The sequence below is a fragment of the Papilio machaon genome, chromosome 15 (assembly GCF_912999745.1).
Source record: "Papilio machaon chromosome 15, ilPapMach1.1, whole genome shotgun sequence".
Classification (NCBI taxonomy): Eukaryota; Metazoa; Arthropoda; class Insecta; order Lepidoptera; family Papilionidae; genus Papilio; species Papilio machaon.
In genome coordinates this window covers 51,856-66,952 of record NC_060000.1, presented here as the reverse complement: position 1 = coordinate 66,952, position 15,097 = coordinate 51,856, and the positions used below count along the sequence as shown (strand labels likewise).

The 15,097-nt window shown below is 44.1% G+C and overlaps 1 protein-coding gene across 1 annotated transcript; it reads right to left on the bottom strand.

Annotated features, from left to right (window-relative positions):
• Nucleotides 1–2,073: 2,073 nt before the first annotated feature.
• On the bottom strand, nucleotides 2,074–13,214 carry LOC106714362. The gene is made up of 9 exons (XM_045681343.1): nucleotides 13,077–13,214; nucleotides 9,076–9,264; nucleotides 8,956–9,001; nucleotides 5,225–5,427; nucleotides 4,867–5,036; nucleotides 4,607–4,785; nucleotides 3,765–4,450; nucleotides 2,315–3,575; nucleotides 2,074–2,249 (listed from the first exon to the last, which is right to left on the bottom strand). The coding sequence occupies exons 2-9, from the start codon at nucleotides 9,130–9,132 to the stop codon at nucleotides 2,101–2,103; spliced, it is 2,751 nt and encodes a 916-aa protein (XP_045537299.1). The 5' UTR covers nucleotides 9,133–9,264; nucleotides 13,077–13,214; the 3' UTR covers nucleotides 2,074–2,100.
• Between the last annotated feature and the right edge of the window lie 1,883 nt (nucleotides 13,215–15,097).

Sequence of the window (15,097 nt, the reverse complement as noted above, 5' to 3'; positions counted from 1 at the left end):
TCATAATAATCCCCTAATTCAATATGTTATTTTTAGAAAGCAAAGCCACCGCCGGCACTATAGAAACACATCATATGCGTAGTAGTACATCTCGTCTCATAACGAACCTCTATTCAAACTCTGATATCAATAATGTTGCAATCAGGCTAAAAAATAAAGCTGTAATTATAAACGTCCGCATGAAAAGGTTTAAAGGGCCCTCCCAGGATTCGTAACATTTAGAATGTAATTCATGAATAAATTCATAAATTTAAGTGAAGGAGGCTGACGTTTAGCCCGAGCCATTCATTCGTTTCATACAACATCAACTCAAGTTTCATACAGATGAGCAGCAAGCAGCACAAGTAAAAGGTACTCGAAGACGAATGGCGGGGGATCGTTAGTGCGGCCGGCGGGGGGCGGGGGAGGGGGGAAGACAACTCTTGTCCTGTGATAAATAAAAAATTCAGTAATAATATAAAGGAGTTAATTAAAATATAACTTTCTTTTGAAATGTAGTATAAAGCGGTCGATATTTTCAAACTGCTTATTGAATGTGAATTACTTCAATTTGGTGTTTTTTTCTCTCATATTTTAATTTACTGAGCCAGCAGTCAAGCGTCTACTCCAGTCCACTCTCACCGCATGTTCATAGATTTGGAAGAGTGATCAGACTTTAAATCTGACTCCTCCGCAGCGTTTCTTGGTAATTATTTTGTAATGAGCAGCTGACTTCACCGGCGGTGACCCCTCGACGGCGTCGCAGCGCCTACACGGTGACGGCACAAGTAGACGGGCTGAGGCACCTGGGCTCGATATCGCTGAGTAATGAAACAAAGGTGCCATTTGTTCAAGATTTTTATTCAGAAAATTCGAGCTCATTAACATTAGTTAAATAATCACATCGTCAATTGTATAGCGAAAATGACACAACCTGTCGCGCGCTGCCGCCGCTGAGGCCGGGCTGAGGCAGTGCTGTGCCGCGGGGCCCGGCGACGAGCTAGCGCGCCACTTATAGAATATATCAGATAAACTCCGAGTATCAAAATATCGTCGTTACAAAATACAGACGATATTATTTGAAGTACATACAATATTATACTGCTTTTGCTATCTTTGACGTAATTCATATTCCCTACTAAATATATTTACATAATAATATAACGCTTTATAGTTAATGTAAATAATAGAAATGACTAGACAACTAACAATATTCGGCGGCTTCTCGCGCTTACTGGTTACGTCGCGGTCAGTAAATTATTATTAGAATAACCTGTCTCTTAATTCGTTTTGTTTCTGTTTCAATTTTATTATCTTCGTCGTTGTAACATTTTTTCATCAATAAAACATAATCAATTAATATTTTAATGTGAACGGGCGACGAGAATAATTTACAAATTTTTAGTTCAGTCGTATATTTTTATAACAAGATTTAAACTATAAAAGTTTATGAACGTAGAAAGTCCGTCGGCAATTCGGCGGCGAAAGGCAGCGTCCGGCGAGTGTTGGGGGAAATGAAGACGTCGCGTCCGCTGCGAATCGGTAAAGTCATTGGAAGTGTGAATGGACGGATCGCACTGAGACCGACCGATGACGAGGCGGATTGACATCTCACTCAGTACAGACATACATATTATATAAAAAAACACATAAAATAGATCCCAAACATTATACAGGAATAGGAAAAATACAGTGTCCTATTAAAAAAATTAAAGACTAGCTTAATAATTCAAAAGTTTTTAAGAGATTTATAAGAAAACTAAGAAATGTCAAAATGTACATATTTTAGATTGTTATTGGTTATTGCTTAGTATAGTTTGTTAGCGGAAGTTCGTTGTGAGTCCGAGAGCGAGCCGGGCGCTGCACCGGCGCGATGGTGGCGAGGCAGCAGCGCGGCGGGCGCGAGGGGGCCCAGCGGGCGGTACTCGCGGCCGGCGCGGGGCCGCAGCGTGCTGGCGGCGCGCCGTGGGCTGCGACACAACACACTCAGATACACAGCGCAACATACTCGTATACTTATTCTCACGTAGTTCCGTGGAGGATCAATTTCGACTTCGCATGTGGGATTTTCATTAATCTGTGGTCGCGGCTCATGGACTCAAAAATGAATAGAGTAGCAGCTCACCAGGGCCCGGGTGGAGCCGGTGCGTCCCCGGAGGACTGCGAGGAGCACAGCGACAGCGTCTCCGCGTAGTCCGACATGTCCGACGTGCCGCTCGACGTGCTGTGCGAGTCCGTCACGCCTGCGCCACAAACGACACCGGTGTAATAACGCACGGAGGACAAACATTCAAACATTGATTTATGTTTGTATTGAAGACGGATGCATAGATACCTCGCGATTCCCCCGGCGCAAGCGGCGCGGCGCGGGCGGGCGGCGGGGCGGCGGGTGGCGGCGCGGCGGAGCGCAGCGACCAACTCGAGACGCCCGAGTCGTTGGAGCTGCACGAGTCCCGCGCGCCCGCCGCCGCCGCGCCACCCCGTGCGCCGCCCCGCGCTCCCGCCCCGCGCCCCGTGCACGCGCATGGCGCGCGCGCACGCGAACCCGACAGATCTCGTAACGTTTCCATCGATGTAGCTGATCCCCCGCTTCCGACGCTCCCCTCGAACTCCTCGACGTCCTCGAGAAACCGCGAAGAGTCGACGGAGCTGGAGCGGCGACCGCGCGCGCGTCGTCTACCGTCCTCCTCGTCACCGGTCGTGCGACCACCGGTGGCCTCCTCGGCGCCGACTTTGGATGTCCGATCCGGGCACAGGGCTGGATTGCTGGCCGATTTTTCCTCGAGCAGCCTACTGATCGAACTCTTCGCTGGATATTTTAAAGTATGAAACGCGAAACCGCCGATGGGCGACATCGGAGTGTATCCGGCGGCCAACGTGCGATCTCTCAACCTGTCGCTGTCCAAGCTGCTGGGCTCCATCATGAGGTACTCGTCGGTGCCCCCGCTCTGCACCCCGCCGCAGGAACCCGTGTCGCTCCGACGGTGTCCGCACTTTGAACATAAGCTATTTTTGCTGATTTTAGCTAAAGAAAAGGGTTTCAAATTAGCTCCGATCGCGTCTAGTTCGCTTTCAGTTATTCCTACTTTTCTAAGCAAATCTTTCGCGTTTTCGTAATGTTCTAGAGATAAAGCGAAGCTTAAGTTTTCGTAATTAGCTAACGGCCCTTCGTCTATTTCTACATCGCACGACTGATGCCCTTCAGTTGGTGGACATCCTTGGAGCTGACATTTTCTTCTCGTCTTTCGTGATAAGTCAACTTTAGCGTACAGTGCGTTAGGGCCGTCACTTGGCGCTGAATTTTCTTTATTTGGCGCAGGTTTTTCAGTTGCATCTCTGTCCCTCCTGCAGTACGGTAACCTAATCCAAGCGTGAGCCCAGTCCGTCACCCTCCTGCAGGGACAATTTTCGGCCTCAAAGTTTTCTTCGCAGTCTACTATCGTAGGTTCTTTAGACTTTTTCCCGAGTTTGAGTAAACATCCGCAAGGTTTCTTAAATACGAGAGTGTCAGTAGTGGAGCTTCTGGTAATTTTAAACAATTCCCGATTCAAACATTCTTTGAGTCTTTTAGGTGTATCGTAGTACTCTCCATCGATCTGATAACAAAAAAAGTGTAAGGTGACGCTACAGCCCAACGAGAAACTTGTGGCTTTGGCCTTTATTGAGAACAACTCTTTGGATCGCACGTAAGTATTGTGGGTAAAAATTTAATCTAGATCGGTTTAGTAATAATACAATACATTGTGATACAAGAATTTACCACACAGACCCTACAAAGATCTTACCTCTGCTGATGGGACTTTCGGAACATCGTAATTTTCGTATGGCCCAATTTTAGTCGATCCATACTCTGTAAATGCGCTGAGTTGTGAGTGACTGCGCGAGCGGGCACAGCGCGGGGCGGGGTGCGGTGCGTGTGCACTGCTCACAGCGAGCTCCAGCTCGGTTGGCTTGGCCGGTCTCCTGGGCGGAGTATCGGAACAACGGCAAACTTCTTCAGACATACTTACAACAGGCAACGCTTCACAATTCTCTATACTATAACCGGTACCAGTATCATTTTGTACGTTAAAATTTTGAATATTTTCATTCAGCGCGTCCATAGTCCACGCGGGGCTGAAGTGTTTAGCGCCCGGCGTGAGCGCGGCCGTGGAAGAACGCGACAGCGCGCCCAGCTTGCACATGCAGCTCCGGCAGCGCTGCAGCTGCGCGCCGCCCCACGCGCCCCCCGCGTCCCCACCGCACCTCGTGCCCTCCGCCTCGCACACCGACGCCGTGTCCCCGAGCCCCATGTCCTGAAAGTGAGTGCGCTCCGCAGAGGACCAATACGGCGACACGGCACCGGCCTCCTCCGCACAAGGGTCCTCGTACAAGCGCAAATCCGCAGGAGGCCGCGCGCGCTGCGCCGTGCTCAGCGCCGATACGCGCGCATCCGACCCATGCGCCGACTGCGTTCCCGAACTCTCCGCGCCTGATCGAGATTATTTAGTCATCAATACCTAATGAAACAACTATTTAATGTAAAGTCAATATATTTTTCTTACACATGCATGTAAGTAAATAAACCTTGAAGGAGAAAAAACCTTCTCCCTCTCGTTAGGCAAAGTAATAAGTTCGCAATAAGCACCTTCATTTTTCTTAAAGACAGCAAACCATCTCGAGGGAGAGACGTTTCCACGAGAGGCACAGTCAAACTCGCGCGCTATCTCCGCCGCTTGGTCCGTCACCAGCACGTGAAGGCCGACGCCACGACCGCACAGCGCCCCACCCTCCAAGCAGAAGCGACCTTGTGCCGCGCCGTACCGCCTGCCGGGTACAACCACAGACATTTAGGTATGATCCAGTTAATCATAATAATTAGTGGGATCTATTCGGTGCCTGCAGTACCTGAGATGCGAGAGTTCCCAAACGGCGAGCAAACGCGGTGGCACGCCAGCCACGAGCGCGGCGTGCGGAGCCCGCAGCAGCAGACGCGCTGGGCCCGCCGCCAGTCGGCCGCCGCGCGCCACCACCACGAGCCACTGCCGCGCGCCGGCCACGTGCGCCTGCAATTTCACCTGCGCATCCCCAACGCAACATACAAACTCGTCACAAAACTCTATGGTTTGCCCTAGCTTGCTGCCTATATATGGAACTATTAGTGTTAAGAAAAAAAGATACATACAATAGATAATTAGAAAAAACTATACTGTTTTACATTACACTTCTTCTTTTTTTTAACTTACAAAGAAAGGCGCGCACGAACCTGCCATTGCATGAGGCGCTCCCGCGTCTCGAAGGCGAGCACGGCGGTGTGGTCGCGGCACACGAGCGCCAGCGTGTGTGAGTGTTTGTCGAGAGTGAAGCCGGTCTCGCAGCCCAGGTAGCCGTCCAGGGAGAGCGCGGCCTTGCTGGCGGCGCCGGCCCAGCGCGCGCGCGCATCCCCGTACAGCTGCAGCTGCACGCAGTCTGCACACATTGTGCACATTGCACGTAACACGAACCGGTAACGTCAACGTCAATCATCAACAATGCAAACTATCACTGCTAGCGACCTACGGCACTTTATTGTAAACTTTGTAATTTCTTAAATTTTGGCTGTATTTGTGACTACACAGGACTACGGCTGGCAGCAAGAGGCCGGGCTCGCCCGGCTGACGACGTCACGATCACTGACGCCGTTCACGTGACCGACTAACACGATGTACGATTACTTTCGTTTGCGGTTCTTTTAAAAAAATAATTTGAATTCAACTAAACGCAAACTGTTTTTTCTTTTTCATTAATTTCACAAACTTACGAAATGATACAACAGAGAAATAAAAATGGAAAACATTTATAATTTAATTTTCGCTATACATTATTAATTTCCAATTGTCGTTTTAGAGGAACGCAATATAGGTAGGCGCCCGTCGGAATTAGGTACTTATAAAAGACTTTGGATAGATTCATTAGAAGGGGGGTCGGCTCAGTCGTGGCCGTAAGCGATCATTTTCAATTCAAATTAGTGAGAACGGTTTAAAATTGTACGCAGCAGCGCCGCCCCCGAGTCGTGCAATTAACGCATGGTGCAGAGCGGCGAACGCGGCGCTCGTTATACACCGCACGCCGCCACTGCAATTTGCGTTTCGATGAACGCTTTAATTAACAAAGTACGACTACGGCCCGCCGCGCCGCCCGCCGCGCCGCCAGCCGCGCCGCCCGCCGCGCCAACAGACGGCCAAAACATTGCACGCGGATGCTTGTCTTACGCGACCGACGACAGAGCCATCAACGACGTTTGCTCAACTACTGAAATATTTAGTAAACTGTTTAGAATAAAATGTTTTTGTGTTAAATCATTACCGCTCGATGCTCGCTCATCTTAACATTCGCATTTATAATATTAGTAAGAAGTAAGAATGTCGCGTCTGTTGTAGCCACACTAATTACAAAGCTTGCCTTCATACTGCCAAATATTTTCGAATCACTTCTTTAAAACAAGGAAACTAAATTAGCAACTGCACCTTTGTCAAAAATGAAATTCCATAGCGACAGTCACGTAGCACAGGGACTACAGTACCGTCCCCCCCCCCCCCCCCCGCCACCCCCAGCCGAATACTAACAATCCTCACTGCTTAGTATTCGACGCAATCGCGCCAGGCGCTGATACACTCAGCTCTTGTCGCTCGTCGCCTACATCGCTACTACGCGACACTACTAAAACACCCAAGCGCTGCGTGACTACGGCATTACGCCAGGCCGTTATTCAGAGCGAGTTGTCGCCGACTACCGTTTTGTTCGAGCCGCGCCATCACAAATTCCTATTTCACTTTGTATAGGTGCCTTTCTATTTAATTTCTTCAGAGCGACGATTTCGAAATTTAATTCAGCCGCACGCATTGTATTGCGGAACATCTGAATACATCACATCACATCGACTTTAATCATTTTTACTGTGGAATATCAGAGTCTCATCGTCGGTAAAACAGCTGCTTTGCAAAATGTATCTCTTACAAAATTTATTTTTAAAAAACGTAACACTGGTTTGTTCTCATTTTAGAAAACACGAATTAATCAATTCAATTATTTGATTGGCAGTCAGCTAGAGTATGCGAGTTCAGTTTGGAATCATTTCTAAAGAGATTCCTAAATAGTGAACAAAGAGATGTTTTACAAAATATGTAGCATTTATGAGTCAATGCAGGGGCGGAGATGCGACAGGGGCGGAGACAAATATCAGCGGTAACGGTGGACGCAGAAAGGGGAGTCCTCGTGGAGCAATTATGTGAGGTGAGCGGCCGCGACGGCACAGAGGCGCGCCCAAGAATGCCGTGACGAATTGCGTATTTACAGGTCAGATAACTTATCAGATCTTCCATTCTACAATTTGATTTTACCTTTTAAATAAACAATATATGTCAATAAAGAGAATTGCTATGACGTTATTGATTTGAATGAAAATGCTTAAGCTTAAGTAGTACTACTAGTTTACTTTTAAGTATTCCAAAGTCTGAAAATATACTCAAAAGGGATTTGTATTCCCTTGCTCATGTTTCTTAAAGTATCCAGTGACAGCGCGGCAGGGGGCGGTGAGGGCGCGTGCTGACTAAGCGATACAAACGCCGCTGTAATAGTGTTTAGTGCCCGTTAAAGCTGTTCTTATTCCCCCTGCCCCGCCGCCCTGTATTTCAGTTCTTTTTGCTGCAACGCATCAAATCCAACAAGCTGAATTCGCTTCTTTTCACATGGAACGAAGTCAAGCTGTTGTGCTCCGACTAATAGATCATTCATGTTACGTCAGCGCCGATACTAGAATTGTACATGTGTCATAGGTGGCGAGCCTGCCCGATCACCGCTGCACTATTGGAGGAAATTTTGTCAGCGCGGCCCCATTGATGTTAACAACACACACCTCACGCCTCACGACACATATGTTTATATTGAGGTGGTTACGTTTATTGAGACGCAACGTCGAACACCGTCAGGCTCACATTAAAGCGAGGGAGTATTGTTATGGATTTTTCCCAATTAGCAGAAAACTTTTAAGTTCCCCTCGTCATTTTGTACATCACAATCAATTCTTTCACTAATAAATATATACTTCAACAAGAACGGACCCATCCCGCTCACTCGATCCAATATTTGGTAACCCACCTACTTGTGTTTTTTTTACTTTATTTTATTTGTCTTCATCTAATACTTTCCGCCACAACTTGTGTCGGCGCTTACGAGTTAATTATTTCGGTGAACTAAAACACTTTGTATGTAGCAGGAAACAAGCCATTTCCCCGCAAATCACCACAAATGTATAGCGCGGGTCTTTACCGCCCCTCTGCCCTAATGCCGCGTTCTATACACACGCACATACATAATTCACATTATCAGGGAGACGAAAAAAGTAGCAAGAATAGATTCATAGTTAAATGAATCCGTAACGTCCGCCCACACCCTATAGCGTGCTCGTGCTGGTATAATACAGTGTAAACACACACTTTTTTATATCGCAGTATCGTAGCATATTTTTGAATAATACTTTTGTAATAAAAAGCCCTGTACTTACAACACGCTTTAACTTAGAGTATGATAAAATTGAAAAAAAATTGTTATTTGAGAAAGGGCCAAAAATTGCAAGATACAACAAAGATGTTAACGGTAACGCCACGTTACTGTGCTTCTTTTAATTAAAACGATGGGTGGCCGCGGTGTGAGGTAGCGGGGCAGCGGGGGCAGCGGGGGAGCGGGGTGTAGATGTTGGTATACGTCACACGTTCATTAATTAACATGGTAATTATTAACGTCACCGAGGAAAATGCTTTCCAGCTGACATGTATAGGTACACTTTATATATATAATGAACAGGAGAAGACGAGCAGAGACAAAATGAAATATTTACGGAATTAAAACAGTTTATCTGAAAATAAACAATAACAGAGCGAGACTGGGCGAAGCGCGCACACTAGTGTAAAGCAGTCGTAGCGAGTAGCGTAGCGCAGCACAGCACAGCACAACACTCACCCGCTACTGGTGACAGTTTCCGCATCACGCACCACCGCGACTTCCACTGCAACACAACGCATACAGATAAAGTACACCAACAAATAACATACAAATTTTGCGACGGTAACGACGGCTGACCTTCTTGCCGTCGCGGAACTTGACGGTGCCCTCGATAATGGTGCTGTCGTCCGCCATCGTACATGTCGCACTACAACTGCGCCGCAGTCGCGTTGCAGTCGTGACGCAGTCTTGCCGTTGTCGTAGCGAAGTCACGTCAGTATAGCTCTGAGGCAACTACTCGCCGCGCAGGCGCACAGCTCACACGCACTGAAACAAATTAAATATGTACATATTTGTTTTAAAATCAAATGTATACATACTCGTAGATAATTAAATGGTCTGACGTTGGTCAGAAAACATTGTGTATCTGTCACTGCTAATATAATATTTAGACTCAAGCAATTGTACAAGTTACACAACAATACAATCTCTTAATCTCTTACATAAATTACATGTATGTTTTCAAAAAGTTTTCTTTGCTCTTTACTTTTTATTTTTTGATAGTATTAATACTTTTATCTTAATATTAATTTTTAATTCTTAGTATTCCGATTATAAACGCGAATGTTTTAATCGTTGGCTGGATTTATAGCTACACTGATCAGCGTAACATTTTTATACAAGGATATATACACTTATATGGCCAATTTGCTCTTCATAGGCCATATTCCCGTGGGATAGTCTTATTTTTGATTTTCATAGCAAGTCATCCTTTTAACTCCACGCAACAAAGCGACTACAAAGTTATTATAAACTTGCTGTTGCCCGCAACTATTTTGTGCTACTCAATGGTACCTACTTTTAACCGACTTCCAAAGTCAAAACCAAAATGTGTGAGGTCTCGCTTTGTCTGTAAATATGATTACCCCGTTACCCGACTGACAAAGAGGGTAATGTTTTTGCGCGTATTTAAATTTGTATTTGAGTTTGTGGGTGTATATGTATGAAATTGCATTGTGACGGCCTACAGCCTGAACGACTAAACCGACTTTGACAAGTAAGGAGTCATTCGTTACGTCTCCTTCCCCGGAGTGTCATAATTGAAGAGAATGCTGAAGGTTACAATAAATAATAATTTCTAACGTGTAACATTACAGTTTATTTATTTAAAAAAAAATTAAAACATTTGTTTTAAAACGCAGACAATAGATGGTGCTATTGCTATTATTAGTCAGTCAGCCTTAGTTTTTTTTTTGTTTTTATTAGATTATTATATTTATCGAAATCAATGATTGCTTCAGACTTCTGACTGATAGATTTAGATTTTCCCTTAATACTGCGCTTATATTGGCAACAGTTTCATTGAACGGATGCAACAAGATTTTTGAAAAAAAACATGTATTTGTATAAACCGACTTAAACAAAAATAGATATAAATAAGTAAAAATAATAAATCCTAAATTAAGTAATCAAGTGCAGGTCAAATTCCATACAGAAAGAGTATTATCAGAAATAGTTAATAACAGTTTGTCTATGGCTTATCACGGTGTTGATCAGAATCCTTAAACAATTTACTGTATACATATTGTCAGTTTGGGCTTCGATGTCGGTGTCGGTGTCGGTGTCGGCTAAGGCAGGTTTGTAGTTTACTTGTCTATTGTAACAAATTATTGAATTAAAATAATTTGATTTTTGATAAAACCGATTGACAAGAGATACTCAATGAATTTAATACTTTAATTACTTTAATAGTTATGTTTTGAAGTCTGTTTTAAGTATTGTTATGTTATTAGATACGAGTATACAAAGAATATACAAGGTCAGTTGTGCGCTCGAGGGCGATATCGATGACAACATGTAACAGATCGCATATAATCCGTCAGATAACGAGATAACGTGCGCCGAGACGCGGATGGATGTCGCCAGGTTCGCGGCCGTTTGAAGGTCGAGCATCAAGGCACACAGCACGCGGTGCGCCGCACATTGTCAATGCCAACTGCCTGCTATACCTAATCCTTAAATCTTACTTATTTATCGCTAATATTTGATATGACATTCTAATTGATTTCTTTTTTCGTTCAATTACAGTGCTTCTCTGACAATTTATCTGCGCAATACATTATTTCAGGAGAAATACAGTGTGTCAAGGTGTCATATGACATGAAGCTGATGCACAGAGCTGAGTTCGAGACATCAATCTGCCGTCAGAGTTCTGAACGTAGGTGTTGGGGGTATCTATGCTCTTTATGCAACTCCTTGACTGTTTAGACAGTTACAAGTAAATTCAAGAGCAGTAAAGTTGTGTTCAGCAAGTGGCACACGGTACGCAGAACGCGAGGACTTCCCTCGACAGGGTCCTGTCTCGTCGTGGCGGAAAGCCAGGGCCGGCCCGTGGCGCAGGACTGATCAAGGTGGGAGCTGCAAGTGAAATCTGAGTGCGCTTTAGACGAGAGCTGACAACTGCGGGAACTTGATGTTCCGGCGCTGTTCCGATAAATTTACATATGTAAATCGAAAATCGGAAAACAAATCTATACATGGCAAGTCAATTGTTTAACCCCTGAGCCACCGACGCTCTCGACTATCGTTATCGTAAGCAAATAATTTTATTATTGTCACATTGGCACCCCGCACCCCGCACCCCGCACCCCGCGCCCCGCACCCCGCGCCCCGCACCCCGCACCCCGCACCCTGCGCCCCGCACCCCACGACCTCTCTTTTGCCTGAGACCGCTCCAACAAAAGGGGAGCAAATAGATTGGTTCTTCTGAGAGCAGCTTATTGTTTATTTATTAGGAGTCAGTCGGAACGCCCTGCGCCCTGTGCCCTGCGCCCCTCGACAGATTTCTGCCTAATTTGCTATAAATGTGAAAACGAAAGTGATAGTAATAAATTGTCGTAATGGCGCTGACGCTGTAGCGTTTGATGTCATTAGACCAAAACAATTAGAGCTTCTTTATATGAATATAGTTTATCATTCTCCCTTTTTCATAAAAAAAGTTAAGAAAAGTAACATTTGTTTATATCTATCTATATCTATATCTATCTATATATATAAAAGAAAGTTGTGTTAGTTACACCATTTATAACTCAAGAACGGCTGAATCGATTTGACTGAAAATTGGAGGGCAGGTAGCTTAGAACCAGGAATAGGACATAGGATAATTTTTACCCCGTTTTCTATTTTTTTTTTATCCCGCGCGGACGGAGTCGCGGGTAAAAGCTAGTTAAATATATAGGTATATGTAAGCTTTATGTTTTCTATTCATGAGATTATCTTTGAATACTATCAGGTTCATCTCTTATTTAACTAAAGAAAGCCTTGCATAGGTCGTTTATCATTTAAAAGTTTGACACCATCATTCAGTACCTAAATCACACCTCACATGAATTAGAAAGTATCCATTCACCCTGATGCCCTGCGTAGACCACTGTTGCCCAGTCTGCAAGGTCTTCAAATGGGGGGGGGGGAGACAGCTACTTCCATAGAGAATCGAAAAATTGAAAATAGGTATATAAACTACTTCAAAATACTAAGATGCTTACAATTCCTATAAATCCACACGGTTTATTAAAAAACTTCTTGTCACCTTTTCATTAAAAATTGGACCACAAGTTGATAAGCATTCCCCTTGGAATACAAAAAGAATTTTTACTATTAGCCTCTCTAGAAGTCTAGTTTATCGGCTGGCCTTGTCCAGGCTTTCAACCATGCCTAGCCTGATTAGCGTTTATTAATGACGTTTATTGAGATCTGATGGAATTTACGAAAGTCCTAAATATTTTGAGAGTAGATACCTTTAAGAACAACAGTCCACTGCGGGGTGCAGGGTTCGCAGAACTGGGCGCAAGTTTTTAATTTATAAGTTTATTCGCTAATATTTTCGAAAATAACTAATACAATATCATGTTTAAAAAAACAGCAATTGCAAGTGATTTTTTCATTGACTAAATAACTTATTTTGATTTGAATTATGAACGCTTACCGTTTTGGTACATTTTAAATTTTTGTCACACTATCGCTTTGCAAAGCACACCTCGTGACGTGCGTCATTCTCGTTGTCAGTCATCACAAAAAGGATTGCGTTTCGCATCTCTTGTCACTCTGTTTTCACTCGCCAGCTACGGATAATAACTCACTTTACGAAAACTTCGCGCTCGAAAGTGTGCCACGAGGGGAGAGACGCGTGATGGCGGCGACGAGTGCGGCATGCGGACGCAGGACTACTGGCGGCCGGGATCGGGAGCGGGAGCGCCGGGACGCCGGGACGTCGAGAGTGCAGCGCAGGGCGCGGTGCGCGGGCAGAGGAATGCCGGGATTTCGTCGTAGTTCTTCGGGGAGTTCCTTAATATCTCTAGAGATCTGATTGATCCTTGATTTTTGTTACGTCAGCAAGGGATACCTCACTTCCCGAATTATGCATTGAACATAATTTATCAACACAAGCCTACAAAGTAAACTGTGTAGTAAGTAGATATATTCACATATTCTCGTTGGCGGGAAATCCACTGAGCAGCCAAACTTTATAGTAGTCTAATATGTAAAGTGTAATTAATTCCATTGATATACTTCACTTCATAGTGACGTAGTCGTGAGTCGTGACCGAGTGGAATCAGGTTACTCGTAAATCTTAAACAGTAATGTCTTAAATTGTAAACATGCATTTTGAAAACCATCTTGGAAGAACATTTATGACTTGCAGTCTTAAAAAAATAGTATTTTTTTCAATTCTTACGTTATGAATCATATAAAAAAAATTCCCGTCAGATGTTATTAAATCCGTTCAGTTAAAAATTCAATTTCCTAAAGCTATCCCGGCATTCATAAAAGCTCAGTGCAAAGTTTACGATCTCAATATGGAGCACAGGAATTATGTCCTCCGTTCGCCGTCGACTTGTCGCGCTCGCATCGTATCGCGTCGCATCACATCGCATTGCATCGCATTGCATCGCATTGCATCGCATTGCATCGCATTGCATCGCATTGCATCGCATTGCATCGCATTGCATCGCACGCCGTGAATGCAATGCTACATATATGTACATATATCTACATAATATACCAAATACGTAACTGATCAGTATCAGTACAAGGATAATATATACCAAAAATGATTCCAGCGGGTCTCTAACGAACCCTGTAGACAGCAACAAAATATCGATTTTTGTCAATTTTAGGATGTCTGTGACTTTGGTGACGCGAAGTCATCGTAAGTCGTACTTATAAGAGCTCTGGATGAGGAATCGTCGCTATCACTCTACACTGACGTGTCCTATCTTTCTTTATTCTCGACATCAGATAACTTGCATTATAACTTACAAATATTTATAGTTACATAACTTGAAGTTTTTAACGTCAGTTATAAATACAGTAATGTGAGTGTTGCGCGGGATTACGTCCCTCGCCTCGCCAGCCGCTAATCCGACGTTTATGTTATATCTGTATGCCGACTTAAGTCCATTATAATATATCTATTAATATTTAATAGATAATTTTGTTTAAAAAACGTAAGTGATAACAATCTCTGCTTCAAGAATTCAAAATATCATAATAGGTGCCTATCTACAGACTGTACACCGACGACGCGAGCATGTGTTGTGTCAAAGAATAGTACAAGAAAAAAGTTTTACCGAAATTGAAAAAATAGACATCTATATATATTTAATTATTTTACATTTTATATGTTTTATTTTTAGTGAATAATTTTTTTTGATTTTTTAAAATTCAACAACATACGAACCTTCACAATGATATTATTTATTGTGGCGTGCTATCAGCTGTCGGCTGCCAGTTCGGCCGCTGACGGAACCCTATCGCACGATCTATCAGGGGATTACAAAGTTAATCCCTCATTTACGACGTAATTTAATGATGATTACATTGATCCTTTTATTTGTTTTGTTTTGATAGAATGTTTAAGAAAGTCGTAAAAATATTTAATATTAAGTGCACGTACTCGCATTATATTAAAACTCTAAATAGAATCCAACCTACCGAATATTATAAGTATTTTTAGCAGGCGCCTACCGCCTTTGAGACTACAAAGTTTCGCTTCAGGCACACTTAAGCTTATAACTCTATGGGTTGTGTCGGCGCTAAGAGCGCGGTCGAGGCCGGACGGCGAGTTTTGCGCGGGACCCTGGCAGAAGCAGGCGGTGCC